Source organism: Asterias amurensis, chromosome 16, assembly GCF_032118995.1.
Source record: "Asterias amurensis chromosome 16, ASM3211899v1".
Lineage (NCBI taxonomy): Eukaryota > Metazoa > Echinodermata > Asteroidea > Forcipulatida > Asteriidae > Asterias > Asterias amurensis.
In genome coordinates, this window is record NC_092663.1 from 9,282,806 (window position 1) to 9,308,535 (window position 25,730).

At 38.1% G+C, this 25,730-nt stretch overlaps 3 protein-coding genes across 6 annotated transcripts in view; 1 reads left to right on the forward strand and 2 right to left on the reverse strand.

Moving 5' to 3' along the window:
- Window positions 1-355: 355 nt before the first annotated feature.
- On the reverse strand, window positions 356-10,785 carry LOC139948663 (UPF0538 protein C2orf76 homolog). Of its 3 annotated transcripts, none has more exons than XM_071946887.1 (5): window positions 10,657-10,771; window positions 9,456-9,628; window positions 7,708-7,796; window positions 6,423-6,504; window positions 357-3,812 (listed from the first exon to the last, which is right to left on the reverse strand). In XM_071946887.1, exons 2-5 carry the CDS (start codon window positions 9,592-9,594, stop codon window positions 3,736-3,738), a joined length of 387 nt encoding a protein of 128 aa, XP_071802988.1. In that variant the 5' UTR covers window positions 9,595-9,628; window positions 10,657-10,771; the 3' UTR covers window positions 357-3,735. The 3 variants fall into 3 exon arrangements, with proteins under 3 accessions (XP_071802989.1, XP_071802988.1, XP_071802987.1); XM_071946886.1 differs by having other exon boundaries at window positions 358-3,812; window positions 10,666-10,785; XM_071946888.1 differs by lacking the exon at window positions 10,657-10,771 and having other exon boundaries at window positions 356-3,812; window positions 9,456-9,622.
- A 299-nt stretch (window positions 10,786-11,084) lies between these two features.
- The window catches only part of LOC139948661 (SWI/SNF-related matrix-associated actin-dependent regulator of chromatin subfamily D member 1-like), a 148,429-nt gene continuing 133,783 nt past the window's right edge, over window positions 11,085-25,730 (forward strand). Inside the window, exon 1 of one of the 2 annotated variants that reach the window (XM_071946880.1) lies at window positions 11,085-11,192. In XM_071946880.1, the coding sequence (XP_071802981.1) occupies window positions 11,094-11,192 (99 nt within the window). In that variant the 5' untranslated portion in view covers window positions 11,085-11,093. Of the gene's footprint in view, window positions 11,193-12,020; window positions 12,204-25,730 lie in introns of those variants that run through there. The other variant, XM_071946882.1, reaches the window with a different exon arrangement.
- On the reverse strand, window positions 14,142-20,942 carry LOC139948659 (steroid 17-alpha-hydroxylase/17,20 lyase-like). Its single transcript, XM_071946879.1, has 5 exons — window positions 20,609-20,942; window positions 19,434-20,361; window positions 18,820-18,972; window positions 17,675-17,779; window positions 14,142-16,547 (listed from the first exon to the last, which is right to left on the reverse strand). Exons 2-5 carry the CDS (start codon window positions 20,329-20,331, stop codon window positions 16,207-16,209), a joined length of 1,497 nt encoding a protein of 498 aa, XP_071802980.1. The 5' UTR covers window positions 20,332-20,361; window positions 20,609-20,942; the 3' UTR covers window positions 14,142-16,206.

Genomic DNA, 25,730 nt, shown 5'->3' on the forward strand with positions numbered 1-25,730 from the left:
AAAACTACAGCCCCTCAGCAAGGAATATATTAAGGTAAGCTTTCTACCATCATTAATGTAAATCTGTCGAATATGTGTTTTTGTGTCCTACAAAAAGTACCAAAACCCTTTAAGCAGCTCTATGAAATTGAGCCCTGATAGTCAACCACATTTAATATTGTTATGATGCAATCAGCTAAATTCTCAAAGGTATAGTCAAGGAGGACAACCCGCCGCCAACCCCCCCCCCCCCCCCCCGGCACACACAAAAACTAGCTAAGCACAACAAAACCATGCTTACAAGAACAAGTTTATGAGCTTTAACAAAGAAATCACGCGTACACAATCTGTGAATGGTATCAAGTTTATTTTTGCTAAGCAGAAATGTTTTAAGCAATTATTTTCTCCTTTTAAAAGCAAGTCTATGAACTTGTCCCCCTCATGTATTTAAATACATGTACCTGCCACGGTGAATTACTGCTGACATATCCTGGGGATATCCCACATTAATTCCTAGTACACCTGGTCACAATCTAGCTCCCATCAATCAATCATCACATCAAGATTGGCTCTACCTTGGGTTTCACTCAGTCAAAGGACAATGACTACTGTTCATTGGCATTGTGAGAGGGGGATCTCTAGCCAAAATCTAGTAAGAGCAAATTCAAGGGTTAGTTAGGCTTTATCCGAATAGAACCGACTTAATCCGAAACGCTACACTGACGCGCACGTTTTCACGCACAAAGATTAGCTATCGTCCAATCTTTTGCCTCCTTTAGAGGGGGCTTTTTGACCCGAGTGAGGGCGTTTTTTTAAGCATGTGATGTCACATGCAAGGGGTCTATTAGCGTCTCTAGCTACGGCTACGGCTGTTGCTAAAGGTGTTGCTAAGGATGTCCTATACAACAACGCATGATGATGTGGAAGTCTACCTGTAGCCCTAGCTGTAGCCGCCAATCCACATACGGCTTTACTTATAGACAGGCATGCAACTGCCTGTTGAAAAAAAAAAAGGAACATTTTCAAAGGCACAACGCAAGTGCGGAGCGAGGCAGCCGAAACACCACCAGACATGATACCCACAGTGGTACCCTAGAAAATGTGGAGGTTTATTAAGCTCTTAGGTGCATTGTTAGCATGTACTAGGCTTATTTTACATGATTGTAGTTGTACACTGTTGTTGCCAGGCATATATTAGGCTAAAACAAAATAATCCAGGACAAAAAAACGCCCAAAAAACGATTTTTTTCCCGTTTTTTTTTTCATGTTAAAAAAAAATGCGGAAGAGTTGCATGCCTGTATATAATTTCCCCAACATGGAGATCAAGGTCCATTTGTTAGAACAAAAACCTCCCTAAGCACAGACAAATTTTGCTTCGAAGAAACAGGTTGCCAAAATTATATTAAAGTTACATCGCTGCGATTAGTGCCCCTCTAATATTTGTTAGCTTAGCAAAGGAATTTTGCAAATCCTTTTTCTGCTTGACAGCTTTATAAAGTTGGGCCCAGTTTGGCTTCTTGGCATCTGACCCAACCTTTCACTTCTGTGGTCCCAGGTTCGAACCCCACCTCAGTCCTAACCTGATTACATGGGTTTCATCCCACATCTAAAACTGAGATTTGTGGGTTGCAGTGCAAATCACTTTAAAGGATCTCTTGATTTTCTTACCAAAAAGATTTGTAAACAAGCATTAACAAATCCACAAAAAACCCAACAACACCACACTCACAAACTGCATTTTCTCGATGATCTCTGAGCTTTGATAAGATAAAATTTACTTTTAATCTTGAACAATTGTATAAGTTATTATAATATTAACCAAGTCAAGGCCATACAGCTTTTTAGCAAAAAAATATATAAGAATTCCAGAATTTCAATTTCAGTGGTCAAAATAAGCCACGTCTGAATTGGCGGTTTAGGCCTCTGGTTCCAAATGAGCAATCCTCTAGGAAAAAAAATCCCTAATGCTGTTGTCGTTGCAAACTAGACACGTTGTAACAAAAGTGACTGTTGTTAGAATTTCCCACAGGGCTTTTTAATCATGCAAAAGAATGTCTCTATATATTTTTATTTTATTTTTTATTCTTTATGCAAGTCGCCAGACACACAAGGCCCGAGGGCCACTTCATGGTGTGGGCTACAATTATTTTTATTCCAGAGGCCGTTGCCATCCACTCCTAGGGCTGAAACAGGGTTACCCCTTTTATAGTCCATACGGATGTAGGCTTGGGTATCATCAGTCCGACGCCTGGCCGGTAGAGCAGAAAGCACTACCCAATTTTACGTAGCAAGTGTCACGACCGGGACTCGAACCCACACTCTGCTGATTAAACACCAGAGCTTGAGTCCGGTGCTCTTAACCGCTCGGCTATGACACGCCACAATACATTGTTAATTTCAAATATGGTCTTACGATAATTACAGTTAGTGTACATGATTTACCATGCTGCGGGGTTGAGATGGACTATTTTGTTGAAGGAGCAAACTGACATAAACCATTAGGTCACACCACAATCTGGATGAAGGTTGTTTATAATCCTTGCCGTGCATTTTCCATTGTTTTGTTTAGATCGAGTCCATTGTGTGATGTCACATTGCTGCTTTGTTTCCTAGACTTTTTAGGGAATTTTTAATGAAACTCTGCATTTTTGCCCAGCACGACACCGACCGAAACGATTGTTTTTTTTCTTCTTACATTAAACCCCAAAAATTGATACTGAGTTTTAATTATAATATATTTAATCATTACTCGCTTCTTTACCCTTCTATAACAAAATAAAAATAATTTTTTAGTTTTAGTTAGTCTTTAAGGTTCCATCAGAAAATTAGCTTTTTCCTCCTACAGGTGGTCATGACTAGGGGTAAATTGAAGCGCCCATTAAAAAACAAAGTTACAGACTTGTTTGGGTTATAACGCCCAAAATACATCATAGGTTCACGAGTCCTATGCACACTCTGCCTGACTAATTTTGACCTTTAAATCTGTTTTTTAGTCAAGCTTTCGGAAATTATCTCTGAAATCTCTCCAAACTGATGATTTTGATGGATGTGATATTCAGTATGGTTTTATCCTTACACCTATGTGTATTAGCACTGTACACCCAGTGCTTTCCCAAATTCTGTGAAAAAAAAAAAATCACAGGCATATCACTCTGGTGGGATTTGGACCCACGAACTTTGCAATTCTAAAGCAACGTCTTTGGCTATGATTAAAGGGTGGCTGCAATGCTTTTTTATTCATTAAAAATGATTAAACAGGACTTTTTAAACCTAACATATTTTTAATTATTTTTTATTAAATGTGCAAGTATTTTAAAAACGGTTTTAAAGAGATTAGGGGAACTTGCCCCGCCACTAAAAGGGAGCCTTCATTTGTATAAACGTGATGTCATGTCGGTAACCCGAGCTGTACGTTCGTGTGCATAGTACATGTACACAAGTGTGCAGTGTGGTCTGGTACCTAGGCGCATGTAGTTAGGGACCAGACTTTTTTTGCTGATGATTTTGTTTGTATTCCCGACATGACGTCGATGGTGGGGGGGGGGGGGGGGGCGGGCGATAACAATCCACCAAACTGGTTCGCTAAGTACACAAGTTAGATATATCGGGAATAAACAAAACACATTTTATTGATGTTCAAAACATATTTCAGAAGTAAATGACAGCGAAAATTAAATGTTTTATTTGAATTCACTGCAGCATCCCTTTAATGATGATGATGATGATAAAACGAATGATAGAGGATGAAGATAAGCCTACCAGGACCTGACAGGGTTGGCTTTGTAGCTCTCGTACTCTTCTCGACGGAAAAATGACAGTTCCGTTTCTGATTCTGATGGTGAAAAAAAAGAGGGGAGACAAATTAATTATGACACAAGACATGTGATAAACCACAAAACTGATACAACTTTGATTATAAGATGTTCACTGTTACTCATCTATTATCTGGGCCCAATTTCATAGAGCTGCTTAACAGCCGATTTTGTGCTTACCCCGGTACTGTGGGATTCCCATTTTATAGCACCACTAACCTTTAAACACATGAAAAGGCATGATAACCTTTTGGTGCTTTTGTACAAAAATGAATGACGTAACAATGCAAATCAATGGTAACCACACAAGATGGCGACCTAATTTTCTTACTAACCTGTGGAATACGCTTTAAGGCAGTGGCCACTATGTTCAGTGTACTTTTGTTTGTTTTATACAGCACTAATTAAGTCGACTGATATTTGGAAGGGCAAAGGAACTCCGCATAAATGCCGAGCACCCTTTAAAAAAAACTAGATCAGTACGAAAAGGGAAACGTTTTATTTTTGTTTGAATTGTCAAAGTGGACACTATTGGTAAATACTCAAAATAGTTATTAGCACAAAACCTTACTTGGTAATGAGTAATGGGGAGAGGTTGATAGTATAAAACATTGTGAGAAACGGCTCCCTCTGAAGTGATGTATTTTTCGAGAAAGAAGTAATTTTCCACAAATTTGATTTCGAAACCTCAAGTTCAGAATTTGACGTCTCGAAATCAAGCATCTGAAAGCACACAACATCATGTGACAAAGTATTTTTTATTTCATTATTATCTCGCAACTTGGATGATCAATTGAGATTAAATTTTTGCAAGTTTGTTATTTAATGCATATGTTGAGATACACCAAGTGAGAAGACTTGTCTTTGACAATTACCAATAGTTTCCAGTGTCTTTAATAAGTAGTCCAGTGGCTTATCCAACATCTTCTGCTATAGTAAGCATGAAAATTTGCTTACTATTTGCCGTTAAGCAGCGCTATGAAATTGGTCCTTGAGCTTTTGGAGGATTTCATGATAACAAGTTTCTACATTATCTTAGTTTTTATCCGTACACCATTGGGTGAATGATAAGAGCATTGTTTACTCCAAGTTTTTCCAACATCCTGCAAAAGGGGGGGGGGATCTACAGGCATACTCGTCAGGTGGGATTCGAATCCCCAAACCCAATTTCTTAACCTCAAAACCACAAATTCTACCTGATGTGGATTTTTTGCTTAGGCAATAAATATGTTTGGCAGTATTTTCTGCTAAACAGCTTTAAGAAATTGGGCCAGGTAGAAAGAAGTCAGCCAACCAGATTTGTTATCTCTGTAGTTTATGCAATGTGAGCGACCATATGTCAAGGCCCTAATGTTAACCCTAGAGGTTCACTGTTTTCAATCCTTTTTTTTGAAAACAAGTCACAGGATAGTTAACTTTGAACTGGTGTTTTTTGGCAGACAAACAAAAAGGATTGACTTTTGCTCAAGTACAACCAGACTGACACTTTCCCTTTAAAAAAAAGAATGAGCTGAGGTAACCCTGAACTTATAATTTGAGCGGACACTGGACTAAGAAATTACAATATTGCCCAAATTAGTCTCACTTCCTCACACTGTACAACTCCTCTTGAAACATTAAACTGATCTGAGCAAGAAAATATCAGCGAGACTTTGTGAGGTTTACTTAAAGTGAACTCATCTCAGACGATGGTCTCCAGGGGTTCGCAGGGAGGAAGGGGGAGGGGGAGTTGTTGTTAATGAACAGCCCTGGGCTTTTTTTGATGATAGGTGGTTCGTCTACTAGCGCATATCCGCTGAAACACTGCAGTTTCATACTACACTTCCTTTACGCATGTATGCTAAAGAGTCAATGTATGGCAAAACGAGGCCGGGTCAAATTTTAACTGAACAATAAAATAAAAATATCAAAATGGGAGAGAGGACCATTTTTGGCGCAAACATTTACTTGTGTATGAAAAATTGCAATCGAGGGAAAACTTAAAATGCCCCTTTTCCCATCTTTTGAAAAAAATTCCATTTATTTGAGGCATCACTGGATACCGTACGATTGCCCTGATTTTCCCACCAGATAATAAAAAGAACATTGTTGGTCCTCATCACAACCGAGAAGAACATGTTTTGTGATCCCTGGCAAGTTAACATATTGAGTGGCAAAAATAAGGTATGATTACTGTCAACACGTTTAGAATGGAATTTGTGGTTGAACTTTGGAATGAGGTTGGCGAGTTCCCACTAGCCACACATTCTTTATCTGAGACTTTTCTCTAGTCCTTTATAAAATTTAATGATACATTAATGTCATGATACTTATAAAAAAACAAACACTTGCCGGGCACTGAGATGACGATTGTTGGAGGTGGGGGAAGGAAGTTCACGAGGGTAAATAATGAGTCTATGGGTTATGTTACACAAGGAAATTTACAGGCAAGCAGTTCCAGGCAATCCATTCACATTTAGAAGTTCATTTATTTTTTTGGGGGGAATCGTAAGACATTTTTTGAAAAATTTATCATGTGCTACCAAAGTGGTCTCGTAGCGTGCACTGCAGTTGGTTGCCTCCAAGTTGCCTGTAAAAGTTGCCTCGTGTGTGACAAGGCCACAAGGTATCGCAGAAATAAAAAAACTTACCAATTTTGGAGTCCGCTAGTGTTGCATCATCTTTAAGTATTAACTCTTCATCATTCTCAGTGTTAATGGCTGGATCATTGGTCTGAAATTGATAACGTTTACAAATTAAAAACAAAAATAACAAACATAAATGTAAGGGCATTGTTTTTTAGTTGTGTCAAAAGTAGACATCACACTTTGTGGTAAGACTTTGTGAGAGAACACGAGTCACATTTTTAATATGGTCCATTGCACAATTTGTCATTGTTGATTCTTTTCACCCAGGAGTACAAGACCTGAAACCACTTTCTCAAAGTTTGAAAAGTTGTATCTTGAATTTTACACTTGCAATTAAAATGCCATTGCCATGGTCTAATGAAGTACATGGTCTACACAACAGAAAATGATGTTGTCAAATTCCAAAGGTTCAAAGGTCGAAAGTCCTATCACCAATGCCACGCATGCCAATGTGCAACACAAAGAGTTTTGTTTCTGTGTTCTTAATAATAATAACAACAGGAATTTATGAAAGCCCCTTTGCCAAAGGATTGAAAACGCTGTGAGCAAAACAAAAGAAATAAAAACAAATGAGTTTTTAAGAGTCCCTTATTTTGTAATATATATTCCTGTTAAGGATATGAGGCATTCTGCATAGTGATAGGTAGATAACTACATGTCTCATGACAGTTCTGTAGCATCATATAGTATGATAACGGTAATTGTGTGACAGAACTTAATAATAATTTTATTAGTGGCTTTTTACATAGCGCTCAAATCAGTAACTCAGTGACGCTAATGGCGCTTCAGCATTCCGTATTTTTCCTGACCCATTCCTCATGTAATGGTTTACAAGGTAATGTGGCAATATGCAGCCAATTAGACTAGGAACAACGGGGCAAACCCCTTCTCTTTAAGATAAATGTACTTCCGCCGATTTCACCAAATTCTTCCTAACTTAGGATTTATCTTAGGACTTAATACGAGTTAAGTTAGGACAAGTTTCTCGTTGTAGCTCGAGATACATGTAGGATTCTTTTACGTGCATTACACAACACACATGACCTATGGCTTTACGTCCCACCCAAAGGAGACAGCAAAGTGTCATGTTTGAACTCAAACCCACACTCTACTGCTGGTTAAAAACACCAGAGCTTGAGTCCAGTGCTCTTATCCCCTCGGTCAAGACACGCCACACACCATGACAATCTATATTTACTACCAATGTGGATCTACATCAAGGAGTCATTGAGGTCAGCGATAAAACTGACAGTGCTTTAGGTGCTTCGCCTTATCAAACATGTCTTACCTTTGCTCCAAAAGCTTTATGCTGGATCTTCAGCGTGTCGTAGTTGTGTGTTCTGAATGGGGGCAGTATGCCAGCTCTTGTCTTGATATCTAATATACAATACAAGGTATAATCTTTAAAAAGTATATTCACTGTTTCACCCTTTAAACCAGGGCGTTAGTCCACTTGTGCAATGTTTTAGCGCAAGTTGTACCACTAAGTAAAGACTGAATTCACGAAAGTTACACCAAGTCTGAATGCGACACAAGTCTGAAAGTTATTTACTTAACTTTGATTGCATAAGTCAGTATATTGGCCACAGTGCATGAAATGCAACTTAAGTAAGTGGCGTAACGATGTGCACTACTTCGTGAAATCGGCTGCTGTAAGGGAGCCATTTTGGTGGGAAAGTGGCACAGCTTTCTTCAACCATGTGGAAGGAAAACCCCAGAGTTATTCCAGGGAAAACCCATGCAGTCAGGTAGGGACTGAAAAGCCAAACCACATAGTACCCCTGTGTGAATCGGAACTGGGTCCTAAAGGTGGAACACCAGGATTATCATACTACTACATCAACATGACCACTAGATGTCAACAGTGTTGACAACTAGTGAATCTGTTTAGATCTTGAGTGTCTAACAAGCAAGTTAAACTTGGCCAATTAGAGAAAATAATCCAAAGATAATATTTCTTCAGTAGAGCACCGGCACGTTAATCTGGAGGTCGTTGGTTCAAAACCGGCTCTACGAACTTTGTCTTTGTTCGAACCCGAATCATTTAGAATTCATCCAGTCAGTTTCCCTTGAAGGCAGTGGACACTATTGGTAATTACTCAAAATAATTATTTGCATAAAACCTTACTTGGTGACGAGTAATGGGGAGAGGTTGATAGTATAAAACATTGTGAGAAACGGCTCCCTCTGAAGTAAAGTAGATTTTGAGAAAGAAGTATTTTTCCACGAAATTGATTCCGAGACCTCAGATTTAGAACTTGAGGTCTCGACATAAAACTGTTCAAAGGAAGAACAGTGTGGATTCCAGACAACACTGACAGACCAACAGTTTCCCAATAAAATACCCACATTCCAAAAAAGAACAATGTGGATCCAAAATAGACCAACCATCAGTGTTCTCAGAAAACGCCCCCATTCTTAAAACAACGTTTTTCTAGAGCTATTCCAAATAGACCACTATCAGTATTACTAACATGTGAGAACAATGTAATTCTAAATAGATCAACAGTCAGTGTTCCCAAAGGACAAAGGAATGCCCACACTGCAACTAAACATACACAATTATAAAATACACACGTAGACCAGAAAAGGGGGGGGGTGCAATTGATTCCCTGCCTTTCACCTCGGCATGACCCTGGATGGAGCCCATCTCAGACTGGAGTGTTAATATGTGGATACAGTCCCTACCTGATTGTACAGGCTTTTTCCACTTGGGATTTTCCTCCCTCATCATATTGACTGGATATTCCTTCTTGTTGCCATGTCATTATGTTACTGGTGCTACTTGTTATTATTATTATTACATATTTCTGGTAATGACACGAAGAATACCTCATAAGTGAACTTAATCCCTGTAGTTCACAAGCCTGAGGAAACCTGTAAGTAAGGGTGGTTGGTAAGTAATCCAGAAACACCTCCTCTTCCAAGTCAACATTGCAAAGTGTATCCGATATAAAAGAACGATATCACACAAATTTCGAGGCATGCTCCTTTAGCAAGATTAAACAAAAAATCGCACACAATGTTTGTACAAACCTGTTTTCACAAATTCAATAAATTTGCTGACTTCCATTTCCAGAGAGACGTTCTTGTAAACAATGTGCTTGATGTTACGATGCTCAAATGATCTGATCAGACGAACTGTAAGGATCACTGAAGATGGTTCAGTTGTCATGGTTACGTTGTTAATGTCTGGTAAAATACTTGACCTGGCAAGAAAATACAACCATTGTAAAATGTAAAACTAAACTACCTGTACAAAGTACAAGATCATAGATGCATTTTCTTGGTTCAATATTTGATTTTTTTTTTATTGAATTGCAACAATCATAAAATGAAAGAAAAAATTGTTGTAAATAAGGTTTTATCAGAAGGGGCTGGTCATCTCGCCACCTAGCAAGCTCGCCACCAACAAAGTCGCCCCCTGCAAAGTCGCCCCCTAACCGGCTCGCCCCGAGTTGTTACAAAGTCGCCCCCTGACAATGTCGCCCCCTGACAATGTCGCCCCCAAACAATGTCGCCCCCTAGCAAAGTCGCCCCCTGACAATGTCCATAATTATTGTAGCCTTAATTATTTTCCGAACAACATCTGGGGGCGACTTTGCTAGGGGGGGTGACATTGTTTGGGGGCGACATTGCCAGGGGGCGACTTTGTTTCAACCCGGGGCGAGCCGGGTAGGGGGCGACTTTGCAGGGGGCGACTTTGTTGGTGGCGAGCTTGTCAGGTGGCGAGATGACCAGCATTCTTATCAGAGCTGTATTGGATGGATTAACAAAGTATACAGCATGGAGGAAGGACCTTTTTCCAAGGTTTAGTTAAAAAACAACTTTTATTCAGCTTAGGGGTTTAGGCCAATTTAAATAAAAAAATATATGAAAATTAAAAATTAATAAAGTCAAATTTCCAGACCAAATCTCCCAAAAGAGATTTTAAACATGGTTGTACCAGCAAGTTTTCGTTTATAAATAATATTTATAGTTACTTCTTATTTTCAACACCATGCAAATGAAGGTTTAATATGTTTCAACAATCAAACACCACTTAACAAACTAAAGGTCGAGTTGTCTATGAATAGTGACTTTTCACTGTTCTGTACAGTGTGAGGTCGACCATGGTCGACAGACGACGTCACACGTCAGGAATGAATGAAACAAAAATGTGACATTTATTTGTAGTTGCGTGAGTTTGCTTTTAATATGTTGCGTGAGTTTGCTTTAATCATTTAGAAGGACGTACAATACATACAGCTGAAGTTGGTCATGTCGGAGGTTTCCAAGTTTACTTCAGAAAGACACCACGCTCGCAAAAAGGAATTCCCCGAAAAAAGAGCAGACGATAAAGCCGGGTTATTTTTTTGAACCGGAAGTACTGATTTTTTCGCAAAGGTTGCTGGTCGCTAGAAGTTTTGGACCGGTTTTATTATTCAAAAGTGTAATTATTGATAAGAGATAGTCAAATAGAAATGTATTTAATAAAAAGAATACTTTTTGTCTAATTTTAGTTAATAAAAATGATACAATGTATAATAATGAATGATTTATACATACTATTTAATTTTAAAATTGAAGTTTCAATAGTTTTACGGCTCTCTAACGCATTTTTGTGTTCCCCTCATTTATACCTTTACCTCTCAAATAATAGTACAGTCAGGTCGAAATTCATTATTTCTCAACATGGCGTCTCACCCGTTCATGTCTCCTTCTGTTCAACAGCAACGATTCCCGGCCTCAAACCAGCCAGGAATGAGGGCTTATCTCCAAGGAAATTACCCGGTAAGTGTCAAGACATATACATCTTCAATATTTGGTACATTTTAAACCGTAGAGTGGTTTACATTAGACAATAAACGTGTTTGTTATGACGCGATTTACACAAAGTCGGAGCTGCCATACACACATCATTAGCGTTAGTGCAAAACAAAGGGAAACATAAGAATAGACATTTCGTGCGTCCATATACTTTGTGTTGAACCAGTTAAGTGAAATTTTGTTTTTAGCTGTCATCATGCGTCCCATACGCTTATATTTTGATTGTGATGATGTTATCTATTCTGTCTCAAATTCCTACATTAAGTAGGGCCATTCACATACTCATTCATTGTGATTTTTAAATATTTTACATTCATTTTTGAACACCATTTCAATTTGATTTTTGATGTTTGTTTGTTTGTTTTCATTTCATTTCTTCCTAGCATAACTTCTTTTTCAGTTGTATATAGTTGTATATATATTTTAATTATAACAAAATTTGTATTTAAAAACTCAAACTGTCTGTATCAAAGATCAAGATGATTAATTTTAATTTGTAAGGGAACTGTTTGGCATAGCATTTTTAACAAGTACACACTGCGGGATATGTCTGTCTACTTGAAGTTCAGACAAATACAATTTTCACTCAAACAAAAGCAAGTCCATAACAGGTGGACTGGCAAAGTTGCAATAATTTCTTTTGGGTGTGAATTGTTCATCACAAAATGAGTAGGCCCTAGACCTTAACCCAGTTGTTAAAACATACAGCAGAAGTGAGTTATTTCTTATCCCTTAAAAGCAATATTAGTTTGAATAATCGTAAACTCGATCACAGCTAAAGCAGTGTGTACCTCTAAATGAATGTCAACAACAGACACCTGACTTATGGTTTTCTTCATCTAACTCTCTCTTGAAATCTCATACTCACTCTCTTGAAAGCCTGACTCTTCTAAAGTGTCCACCACTGGTCCTACCACATCACATTCTCCCTCTTCTTCAGGATCTACATCCTCATCATCCTCTTCTTCAAAGCAGGTACCCCTCAAAACCGCTTTGAATGTACCTCCTATGCATCTGCTTTTGATGACAATCTCCATAACTTTCCATTCTTATGAATATATTTTCTGTCAAAATGTGTGGCATCTTTTGTATAGAACAACCAAAAACTTTGCTGATCAGTCTGTTTATCGGACAATTGTGCCTCACCTGTCACAGTCAAACAGTTGTCTGTTATTTTCTTGATAAAAATGGGCTCTAACAAAACCACTGATGGAAAAATAAACAAGGCTCTTCCCTGATATCATTCGATATTGCAAGTGTCTTGGTACAGATGCCTTTTGGTTCAGACATTGCTCAAACAAGCTCTGGAAATTATGGAATTTGTCTATGGTACCATGAACATTGCAAAAAGAAAATGGTTACTTCCAGTCAAATTTTAAGTTGCAGATTTATTTTTAAAAGTTTAAATAAATAAATTGTGTTTTGAACATCAGAAAAACAGAAAATTTATCAAAGATTATCAGAGGGTCTTGATAAAATAAAATAGACTACTGTAAACCTTAAATAAGATTTTGCAATGTTTATGACCCAAAATTGCAAGCATGAAATGGTACCGGTTGCTGATGGTCTTGACTCCTCCTTTTCTTTTTCTTATTTCTTGTGTTTTTGCTTTTAAATTACACATAAAGAAAACATTGCACGTGCATTTAAAGCAAAGTCAGGCCACATCACAGACTTGTCAATTATTTTGTTTGCAAAAGTACATTGTATCTGTATGCTGCTTTAATGCAAACCGCTAACCAAAGACTGAAAATGTTGAGGCGTGTATGTGAATTGCTTGGGTTTTGTTTGGTGCTCAAATTTGAAGACACTGTAATGTAGGAAAAATTATTGTTGGGATTGTGTTTGACGCTTTTGTGCTGATTTTTTATTTATATTATTTGTATACAAAAATAGATGACTTCTTACTTGTTAATTCTGCAGCACAACTTTTTGCCAATTGTCAAGCTTATAATTGTACATGTTATTTATTATGTCCAGATATACTTTATGTACATGTATGCTTCACTTATGTTGTGAACCATTTGAAAGGTTGATAAACAATGACTTATAAACGTTTACAGCACCAACTATTGACCCCATGCACGACGCACAGTGCGTTTATTGCTCCCACCTATTCAGTCCCCCATTTTAGGAGGCAGAATGTACACAAGGGAATTGGTGCCTCAAATGATGCCAGAATTAGTAGACATTTTAGGAGGTGCGTTGCACATTCGCCATGCATGACGTACAGTGCATTTAATGCTCCCACCTATTCAGTCCCCCATTTTAGGAGGCAGAATGTACACAAGGGAATTGGCGCCTCAAATGATGCCAGAATTATTAGAAATTTTAGGAGGTGCGTTGCACATTCGCCATGCACGACGTACAGTGCATTTAATGCTCCCACCAATTCAGTCCCCCATTTTAGGAGGCAAAATGTACACGAGGGAATTGATGCTCAAATGATACCAGAATTAATAGAACATTTAGGAGGTGCGTTGCACATTCGCAAGGGGTCAATATGTATAATGTTTTGTTATACTTGTAGGACTGTCTTTGCCGTTGTTTATGTGTCAGACATTTTCGGGGTAGCTACTTGTATTTGTGAACAAATATTTCTTGCAAAAAAACAATGATCTGTTAGTATGTGATGTGAGTTTCAGAAGATTTCCCTTTCCTTTTAAAACTACGTCTTTTTGGAAAGCAGTCTGTCCCAAAAATCATCCCTAGGTGTTTGTTTAGAAAGCACATGGCATTGCCTGTCGTGCCAAATTTAAGGCCTGGATTAGTATGATAAGGGAAGAATGCGCGCTGCTTCAATCAAAATCATTGTCCAAAAAATAAACACTAGAATTTACCATAATTATCAGTTTGAGCAGCTGTATAATTTATTTATTTTTCTTTCATTATAAATTTCTATATTGTAACCAAGGCATTATAAATATTGTTAGTTTGCGGCATATCCCTACATGAACAATTTAACAAAATTTTAAAATACATAATGGTACATATTTATTTGTGTGTATCCATCGATAATACTTGCATAGGGAGTGGTAAATAAGAAAATCTACCTTGTTTACACATGTTTACACTTTTCCAAAGTTACTATCATACTTTTCGACAAGGACACTGTTCAGCAACATTTACAAATAAGAGATATTTACAAGTCCATAAAAATGTACATTATTATTTCCAACTAGGAACACTACCTTTGAGATTATTTTGACATAACAAAATAAAGTTAGACTTTTCCCTCTTCTGAATCGTTAAAAATATGCAAATCAATAATTCATTAACAAGATCTAGGGGGTAATTAAGCTAATATCGAGTTCAATTAAAAAATCTGTTTTTACAAAAATACAAGAGTTACTGGTGTGCATAGTGCAACACGTACACACTTCATGCGTAGTAAAAAGCTCTCACAAGTTAACGCACAAAAATTGTAATTTTTATGTATACACTGAACATGCACACTACTCAATAAAAATGCTTTACTTATTTTCTTTTATAAAAAAGATGTTGATAAAGAATAAACTAACAAAATCTCACACATAGTGTAGTACTGCAAAACAATCACACTGATTATGTTGATTGGTATAAAGTTGGTCAAGAGTGTAATGTGTTGCTGCCATATTCAAATGGACACTTTGATCAGCTGTACATGTATATGTAAAGGTCTTGGGGTGGATTTCACAAAGAGTTGAGACTAGTAGTACCTTGAGTTACTCTTCCTAACTTAGGACTAGTCCTAAGTTCTTTGTGAAATCGAGACAGTGGACACTATTCGTAATTGTCAAAGACTAGTCTTTACTATCGGTGTATGTCAACATATGCATAAATTTAAGCTCAATCGGTCCTCGAAGATGCGAGATAATAATGAAAGAAAAAAACACCCTTGTCATACTAAGTTGTGTGCTTTCAGATGCTTGGTTTTGAGACCTCAAATTCTAAATCTGAGGTCTCGAAATCAAATTCGTGGAAAGTTACTTCTTTCTCCAAAACTACATTACTTCAGAGGGGGCCGTTTCTCACAATGTTTTATACTATCAACCTCTCCCCATTACCCGTAACCAAGTAAGGTTTTATGATAATAATTATTTTGAGTAATCACCAATAGTGTCCAGTGCCATAGCCCATTTGACTGGTATTCGAAAAGCAGAAATTTACATGAGTAATCTACAAATCAGTTAGGCTCGAAAAGTCACAATGCAAAGCCATAGCCATGTCTGGGTGAAGCCCACTTCTAAGACTGCCATCAAGAATGAGGGCCATTGCCCAACTCATCAAAAATGCTTAGCTCTGAAAAATCTTGCTTGGTGGAAACAGTTTACCAGCCAAATCACCATAGTTCATGTAATGTTTGTGACTGGTTCCCTACTAAATTCCCTCCTGTTGAGTAAAAATTGCCATAAAGACCGTTTTCAGCTAAAACACAAATTGGGCCTTTGTCAGGGGAGCAATCACCTCAATTGCTATCATGAAAATGTAGGCCTGTTTGTTTTACCAACCCAACCATGTAAAAAACAGCAATTGCAATAAAACTATTATTTAGTTGGATAAATTGCAAATGTACACTGCAAGGCGAATGAAACTCCTTTACTCCATAAGTTACTGAAAAAAAGAGTCATTCATTTGTTTTTCAACCAGTAAGTACAGTAAACAGAGGGCAATGCTACAACTTGTCTGTACAATTGGTGTTTTTGTTACTATTTCAAATTCGCTATTTTCAGGCGTGCAACAGAATTCATTGCGTAGACTAGCATTGATACGTAAAATGGTTATTTAGAACAGATGTACTATAAGTAAACTTACAGACCATATTCAACTCTTTCGGAAAATTAAAGGGTACGGAGACGAATACATATTTAGTTACACATATATTTGTCATTTAAAAACTGTATCCAGCTTGTGTCTTTAAAGTTTTTCACATATGTACATTCTTAATTGAAAAATGCAAAAAATTATGTGCGTTAAAATCTTAACATTTGCATGAGAGTCATTGTTCCGATGGGTTCCTTCGTTTTGCAATAATCTTGTAAGGTTTTGGCACCAGGTCAAAGTGAATATCAGGCTCTAAGTCTCTCTCAGTCTCCGCCGGTAACTCAAGCGTAAATCTCTGCAGGAGACATGCGCTTAGCACAAACACTTCAGACTTGCCGATGTTCTTGCCGAGGCAGGCCCTCTGCCCAGTTGAGAAAGGCATGAAGTAAGGGAAGTCTTTCAGACTGCGGAGCTTGCCGTCCTCATCCAGGAATCGGTCGGGGTCAAACTCGTAGGGTTTGTGCCAGACCTTCTCGTCATGGTTGATTGCCCAGAAGTTGGCCATTACCTGTGTGCCTGTAAGTAGGAGAGAAAGGAACAATGTTCAGATTTTCTACACCATTTTTCTGATTCAAAATGGGAGCATTTGACCCCCCCGAGAAGGTCAAAAGGAGGAAGGGGGAAAAACAAGAGTCATACCGGTACATTCATTGTAGTTAGCATCAATTAGATTTCTCGGCTTAGAGTATTGACACTTTGTTTTGTATGGTGTAAAACAAAAAGTAGGAGTAGACAGTATGCAAAATGCAGATCACAACTCATACCGTTTTAAAACAATATGTTGTACATGTATTAGCCACCTGAGGCAATGTGCATTGATTTAAGTATTTTAGCTGGTGGCCTATTTTTGCTCGGGAAGATATTTGTATGCTTTAAAACTAATAACAGCTTCATGGAGTTGTCCTCAGTACATATGTACTTTAGTGCCAATACAATGTGCTCTGCTCAAGATTAAAATGTAATAAACTTGGTGCTTAAAAATCAAACATCAACCTCCTTATCTGGAGTGCAGGAAATGACATACAGTCCTCTTTTAAATGTCAAGACCAACATAGTAGTCTGCTTGGTTTATGTTTTCTTCACTTTGTTGTAGACTGAATCGCAATTCGCAAGGAAATTATTTCATATGTCAGCATTCTTTTCCCACGCAGCTCTATTGTCTGTGTTGTCGGGTTGGCATAGTGTCGTCTTTTCTGGCTGACCACCTTAAGGACCCCGGTTCGTTTCATGCTGGGGGGAACTAAATGGATTGTGTTTTTCAGTTCAGTCCCTACCTGATTGCGTGGGTTTTTTCCGGAATGATTTTCTGAGGTTTTCCTCCCACACCTAAAACTGAAACTTCTCTCCATGGGTTTTGGCTTGTATATTGATACTAACTTTGTTCACTTTTCTGAGAATTGAGAATCCTAAGCTTCGACCAGAATTACCATTTTTTAAATTTTTTTTTTTTACCCTTGTACATCGATGTGTATTAGCTACTGTTTATACTCAGTATTTTCTCAAATTCTGGGGGATTGGAACCCATAATCTTTGCAGTGCTAGAGCACTAGAACACCGAACTGGTCCAGTGGCTAGAGGCAGTTTAAATCCTATGTTTTAGCACCAGAAGTAATAAATAGAATATATTTAAATCCAGTATTTACCTTTGGGAATGCAGAATCCATCTATTTCTGTGTCTTTCACGGCTGCGTGTGGAACACCCAGAAGGGATAGCGAACTATACCGCAGTGTTTCATAGATGGTTGCACCTGAAGTAAAAACAAAGGGAAAAAAATTAGGAAAATTAATGCCATTTCCAAAAAAAGCTCCTTTAATTCAGTAAAATGATTGCCTATAATTTATGGTTGTTTATCTTTCCAGAATTTTGTGTACAACCCTTTTGGTTGAAACTTTTACAAAGTTTCTGCAGTAGAAGACAGAATTCGCATTTCCATTGCTTGTTTTCCTTCTGACTGAAGAAAGGAAGACAACAATCTTATGCATTGGAAAACATAACTCAGCCTTGATTGTGTGTTATTGGTCTTTTATACAGTGCAAAACCATACTCACTCTCACATGAGATTACATGTAGATCTGAGATTAGATAAAATAAAAGTAATGCACATTTTTAGAGTAAAAAAAAAAAAGAAAAAGTTTGCATTTCCCACGGATACCAAAATATTGAATTACTTTGAAATTTGATAATTCAGTGGCTGCAGTTCAGTTCTTTCATTTTCATGCCTTTAACTTCATTCTTTAAATGGCACAGAAATTATCCCAGTCAACCTTACTTTTTAGAGGAAAATGTAAAATTCTATTTGAAAAAAATAGAAAGGCACCCACAGCCATTGCTGTTTGTGCCTGGGTTAATTTGAGATCTTAAAAATTAAGTGGACCAGAACAAGTGGCACTTGTTTTCAAAGAAATTTAAAAGGGATCAAACATAGTACATGAAACTGAATTTAGTTGCTAATCCATGATACTCCACTTGAGGCAATTGCCTATGTTGCCCCTGGGCATTGCCTGTGTGTTTTTTGAAATCTTCCAGTTGAAATTTATAATCTCCTTATTATAGATGTTTCCTTTACAAATGAGAACATGCCTTGGTGCCCTTACCCGTAAAAAAAAAAAATCAAGCCCGCATAAAGTACAGATTTGTGACAGGTACATTTTGTTAAAGGTACATGTACATTTTGTTATGTAAATTTGAGGAATGTATAAAACGCCTTGTACGCCCTGAAAATGGGGGCACCATGCCCTTATTCCAATTGCCCTGTCATGGTTACTGTGATATTTAATTGGTACTTACTGAGAAGTGGCAGTGTTTGCTCATCATCGAGTGAGGGCATTCTTTCGTGGCCAATTGTGTCATCAAGTTGGGACTGTATTCGGTGCTGGATGTGTGGAAATGCTGCCATATAGAGGAATACCCACAATAGAGCATTCAATACTGTGTCAGTACCTGAAAATATTTAGAATAAATCAATCTTAAAATTATTTGTAAAATAATTGCAGTGTTAATCAAAATTAAATGGTTGTATTTTGTGCAGCTACAAAATTACCTTCAATGGACTGTACATTTATACATCAACCAGTATAATTTTGACAAATCTGAAGCACTTTTTGTGTTAAAGAAATAAACTTTTAAAAGAGATGTTTAATTTGGAAAATCAAAAACTCTCTCTCTAACTTAACACTTTACTTGAAACAACAAATTATAATCCAGCCATGCTTAATCATGTTCCACATTTCAAACATCAAAAAGGAAAAGGGTTGCTGAATTATTTCCCATTACTTTAAAGCTCTAAACATCTAATCGCTTTTCCCTGAAGAAATTACTTCTAAAGAAATATATTCAAAATTACAACATTGTTTCTATTCATTGGCTTAATGCAACTACCTATCAAATATCTTAAGACGTACCTGCGAAGAAAATCGTCCAGATGTTTGTTGTGATGTGTTCCGGTGAGAGCAGATCCAGTACTTGTCTATCCCCTTCTCTCTCTGCTTTCTTAGCCACACGGATAAGAGCATCAACCATGTCCCGTATGGTCCCTTCCTCGTATGTATCAATATGCTGCTGATACAAACTCAACAAATGTTTGTCACGTTTATCTTTGGCGCTTTGGAGATGATCAATCCAGGGGTTTGGAATACTCTGTAACCAGGGGATGAGGTTGATGGGATGGACTGGGGAGACAGCTTTCATGATGTCGTGGGAGTAATTGAAGATCTCCTGTAGCTCAGCGTCCCCCTTCTGGTATCGTTTCCCGAAGGCGATGTTGTAGAGGACATTCAGAGAGGCGAGATTGGTGTCGTCTCTTGGGTCAAACGGGAGTGCTCCATACGCATCAAATGTCTGGATGAGGCTCTCAGCTTCTCTAGCCAGCTTCAAGCCTAAACTTGAATTGCTGATCACTCTGAATGCATGCTTCATCACTTTAGTGTGTACCTTAAAGTCTTGCCGATCGGTGCAGGCCATAAAGCCCTTACTCAAAAAGAAGTCGATGGAGAATATCTTGGGTCTGCTGGTGATGGCTTCACCGCTGTAAGCTGATTTCACCGTCTCGGCCCTATTGAGTATAACCACCCGATCCTTGCCAAACTTAACGCTGAACACATGGCCGTATTTCTCTGCAAGTTGTGATAGGGACAGATGAAGCCATTTTGGGTTGATCTGAAGGATGTTCCCCAGGAGGGGCAGAGATCGAGGGCCTGGCGGGAGATTCAGCACTCTGAAACCATACTCTTCATAGATGAAGTAAATGAGGAAAGATAACACGACTGCAGTGGCGGTATAAGCGAGCAACATAACAAGCATCTTGAATGTTCGGCTGGTTGAAATAAAAACCTGGGGAGAGAAAAAGAATGCACAAACAATATTAGACAACTGTATTAATAAAAATCAGATAAATTTAAAAATTTAATCATTTGAGAGTGAAAAAATAACTGGAAGGTAGCATTTTGCATGTTGTTACAAAATTTCACCAACAAAATGCAAAAATGCATAACATTTTAGTTGTTATGATTGTTGGAAGCATAAAAAACAAATTAAAAATCAGTTGATCCAGTATTTGACTCGGATAAATTTCTCTTACCTAAAAATTCCTTGTCTGTGAAGCCCACACTTTTGACTATTGATAATAGATCAGATGCAATTTGACGTAGTATATCGTTACCAGCGGTATAGATTTAGTGAGGACCAAAAGACTATGCTTCCCAATTAAGGTGCACTATTGTAAGTGGATGCTCTCACCCAATACTCAATCATTTTTAAGTTAAAAGTGGGAGAGGACCTTTGACCTATGCACACGTGCATCATCAGAACTGATAGGCGGTACTTGGGGGTGGGAGTGATTGTAGCCATTGAGTGACGTTTATTGAAGGGGTGTTAGCCATAGCAAAGATGAGAAGTGCAAGTTGAGGTAGTGGTGGCTGATGGGTTGGCTCTATATTGGAAACAAGCAGGAAGGTCACGGTCAATAGCTGTTCGGAGTCACTAGTTCCTGGACTTTGGATGAGGGCCATGGCCACAGAGGGACCCAGTGGGCATGGCAGACAGGGTGTTCTTCCAAAGCCCCCTCAGGTGCGCATTCGTGGGGGTTAAAAATGGCTTAGAGGGGATATGGCTCTGTGCCCACAGGGTCGCTGGTCTACCTGTGTGCTGGGGATTACCCGGCTGATGGAGAAGGAGATTGTGCGGGACTTAATAGACTTGTATCTGGCTGGGTTTCTAGCCCCGGGGAAAAGATTACTGCTGGTGCATGCGGCTTGCCGCAGGGGGGAAAAAAAGGAAAGTTTTTATTCAGATGAATGGTGTATGTATACTGCTGCTGATATGTAATTCATTATAAAAAGTTATGATTTTTTAACTGATGTTTAGTCACCACTTGTGGATTGGTAAACAGTGTTTGTATTGTTTAGGCACTTTTTGATATAGAATGCTCTAGGGAAAAACAATCCATCTGGTTTTTGTTTCAATGTGTAAGATGTGCTTGCTTTGTTTTGGGGGTTTTCTTGTTTTCGATTATAAAAGTGGATAACCATATGTTTTTTGTTTTTTTTAAATGGATTCGTAATAAATTTGTTATAAATCTTTTGATTGAAACTTAATTTGAAAATATTTTGAACCAACTCTACTGTTCTGTGAAGGTTTGAAATTTTGATTTAGAATCACACAAATTTTACATCAAGTATACTGGGTGGAAATAAAAAATAAAGAATTCTCAAGAAATGGAAACATGTCAACAAATGTGTTTATTTAGAGAAAAAATAGACTTCATCAATGAACAGTTTTTATTCATAATATTGTTTATTTGTGTACACCTGTACACGTGTAAATCAATCCCCTCTTTAAAGACCTTTCTTGTACAATATATTATGAAATGTAAAGTGCAAGGGCAACATGATTGACCGCTATTGTCCTAGCTTAATTAAAAAAAACAGGAAACCGCAAATGATCTGTTGGCTAATGTTAATTAAAAGTTGCGTACATCATCATCGACCTATCCTTGAATACAATTTTTTGCGTAAATACCATGGCAATGAGAGAGGCACGTACACATGCCCTCTCTGTGGAGTGCAAATTGGGGTTAACGTAAAACAACAACGTTTAAAAATAATATGACGCATGCCATATTAGCTGTGTATAAACTGTAAGACAGACGCCTCAAGGTTATGATCAGGCTACCACCCTCAACCCAGGGCCACGGGGCTTCTGTGTTCAAACTCAACAGGCCTGCATCCTATTCTATTTTCAAGTATAATGTGTCAGTCGACCGCTGCCAATGGTTGGCCTTCAAGATCGGATGATATTGATCAGATTGAGAACGTGACAATTTGCTGTACTTTGTAATCCTTGGTATAGTAGTCGCCCACTGAAAGGATAACATGATTTGTGCGTCCATTTTATTTTTATTGGAGGGGGATGGGTGGTTTCACCTTTAAACAAAGCTACAGTACTCAGAAATGTCTCCTGTTTTACCGTTGATAAACTCTTGCAGTGGGCGTCTAAAGTTAACTTCCCATCCTACCTCCCCCATTTAAATAAACAGTGAATTGAAAATGCCCAGGTAAAGGCAAAAGGCTCAATGAGAACCAAGTGTTGGATTTCACAGTTGTGAAAATTTCTGACAAAACATTGCTTGCCAAAAGCACCCACCCAGGTCTTTCGGTTCAAAGGTCTTTTGGTAGGAGTACTAGACACGTTTGTATGTGAGGGACAAAATATGAATGGAACTCCACTTTTGACGCTGAAAGTTTGGTGTAAATTTAATCCCAATACAGGGCTTGAATATTACACAGAAATGACTGGCCAGTGATTTCAGTGTCAGGCTGGTAAGTTCAAGACAGGACAGGTCCAGTGGTCTTAATATGTTTTCTTCAAGTCAAGATCTTGGTCTCAAAAGAACAATGTTCAAATGTGAAGTTTGAGTCTCACAAAATATCTTTCAATTCTGCTGAGTATCAATCTAGAAAGAAAGAGAGATAAATCTTCTCTTAGTGTGTTGTTCGAATGAAACAGTTTGATGACAAAGCCATGTTCCCATTTTGATTCTGATCTCTTTTCATTTTGATTTTGGTCTTGTAAAAAAAACCTGGTCCAGTAAAGATTCTGAGCTGGTCCAGGAAAAGTTATGTGTTATTGTGTATCCCCCCCCCCCCGCCACAAATATGAGCCCTGCAATAAATCCCTAAAGTTAATTCCCCGGGGTGGATTTCACAAAGGTAGTCCTAACTTAGGACTAGTCCTAGGCACTGCTAAGAGATAGGACCAGTCCTAAGTAAGAATGAGTTACTGGTCCTAATTTAGGACTGGTCCTATCTCTTAGCATTGCCTAGGACTAGTCCTAAGTTAGGACTACCTTTGTGAAATCCACCCCTGGTCCTACATGCATCTCTTGGCATTGTCTAGGACTAGTCCTAAGTTAGGATTACCTTTGTGAAATCCACCCCAGGACCAATATTTTGCTGTGTTTAAGGGCACTGCAATATTTCCTAAAGTCTGGTGGAGACTTTCTAGAAAATGGCATCCCATGATACATTGATCTTACAAGTGAATGCCATTTTTTCCTTGGTAAGGGCAACTACAATATGAAGGAAGGCAAGTTTAAATGTCTACAGGAACATTTCAAGGGGCACCAAGAGGCATGGAGGCAATTGCCTCTGTGCATGAAGTGTATTCTATCAAACCTGCATTCTCAACCAATGGGAGACTTTGGAATGCTAGGTGGCAGCAGACCTACCAGGTAAATTTCCATTGTTTATGTAGCTCTGAGCATGCGGACATTACCAAGAACAATGGAATTTTTCTGGTTAGTCTGCTGCCACCAAGCGTCCCTAAATTCTCCTATTCAGGCTGTACACATAAAATGTATCGTTAGCTGTTTAGCTAATAATGATAGTTTAATTTTTATAGTGCTTTATGATAATGTAATAATAATAATAATGTAAGCATTTATATAGTGCCCCACAAAGATCAGAGCGCTTTACAATTTACATACAAACAAACAATGCAATGACAACGATACAAAAAACAGTTCAAGCAAAAACAAACACAAAATGGCCGGATTAAACAAATAAATGAGTTTTGAGTACATTTTTGAACAGCTCCAGTGTGTTGGGTTCCCAGAAAGGTAGTTCCAGAGCCGCGAGCAGGGGCTTTAAATGCATTATCTCCCATGCGGGCGTCTCAAAAGAAGGGCGTCTCAAAGCGCTTCCAACATTCGTGCCTGTGGTCACTGGAAGGGTGTGTCAAAGCTCTTCCAACATTAGTACCCCTGGTCACTGGGCCTTATTAATTCCCTAAAACCATCTCAGCTCCCTGGGTATATGTCAAGACCAAATATTTTGTAATTTGCAAATCTGTATCCATTTAATTATGAAATGTATGTCATTACTTGTAGATTAAAACATTCATCATAATGATGGCATAAAACACTGAGAGTGAATAGGGAAAGTTATCACAAGAACAATAACCTGCTCTCTGGATGCCCATTGTTTTAATTCCCCACAGTTTGGTGGTGGCAAGGAATATATTGATTTCTTTTAAAAACAAAAACCATTGACGCAAAAGGCCTATTGACTGTACGCATTGCAAGCAGCGTCTGTGCCAAGCACACCATTTTGGGAATAAACACGTAAACTTGTTAAAGCCAGTTACACTTGCACTTACATTGCACACTGTTTTACTACACACAAAGGGACATGAACTCCCAAACTGTTTCAACCAACTTTATTATGATGATGAATCCAGGGTCGAATTTCAAATAGCCAAAAAAAGTACAAAAACTTGCTTAACACCAAAAACTTTTGTTTGCTTAGCAACAATAGGTTTCCAGCCAGAACACCATATTTCTGCAACTTGTACATTGGTAATTTCTTGCTTGGTCAATCCTTGCTTTGCCAAGAAATTTGCTAAGCAGAATTTTCTGCTTAACAGCTTTAAAAGCTGGGCCCAGGTGAATTGGGGCAATAGTTAGTTTTGAACAATTTCTGGTACAAGCTTGCTTTTACCATGTGCTTGCCCTTACCATGTGACGTAGCAACATTGAGATCAAGCAATCACAACATAACAAAGTCTACAGGGTGCTATTCCATCAAGATCCAGACATGATCCTTCCTACTTTAGTCTGATTTCCAATTTGTTTGACCTTGAACAATTGAAAACTTGTGATTAAATAATAGCCTGTAAAGTCTACCTAGTACTGTACACCATGTGTACATGTAGGCTAGCCCTTGTACTCATTAATACTTTCCTAATTTTTTTCCCAATGACTAAAATCATGCCTGAGATCATAGTTTAGATGATAGAAATTAAAATGGATAGAGGTGCGTCTTGAGACCTTAAAGGCGGTTGTCACTTGGTAATTACTCAAAATAATTATTGCATAAAAACTTACTTGGTAACAAGCAATGCAATGGAGAGCTGTTGATAGTATAAAACATTGTGAGAAACGGATCCCTCTGAAGTAACATAGTTTTCGAGATAATTTTCCACGAATTTGATTTCGAGACCTCAAGTTTAGAATTAGAGGTCTCGAAATCAAGCATCTGAAAGCACACAACTTCGTGTGACAAGGGTGTTTTTTTTTCATTCATATCTTGCAACTTCGACGACCAATTGAGCTCAAATGTTCACAGGTTTGTTATTTTATGCATATGTTGAGATACACCAAGTGAGACGACTGGTCTTTGACAATTACCAATAGTGTCCACTGC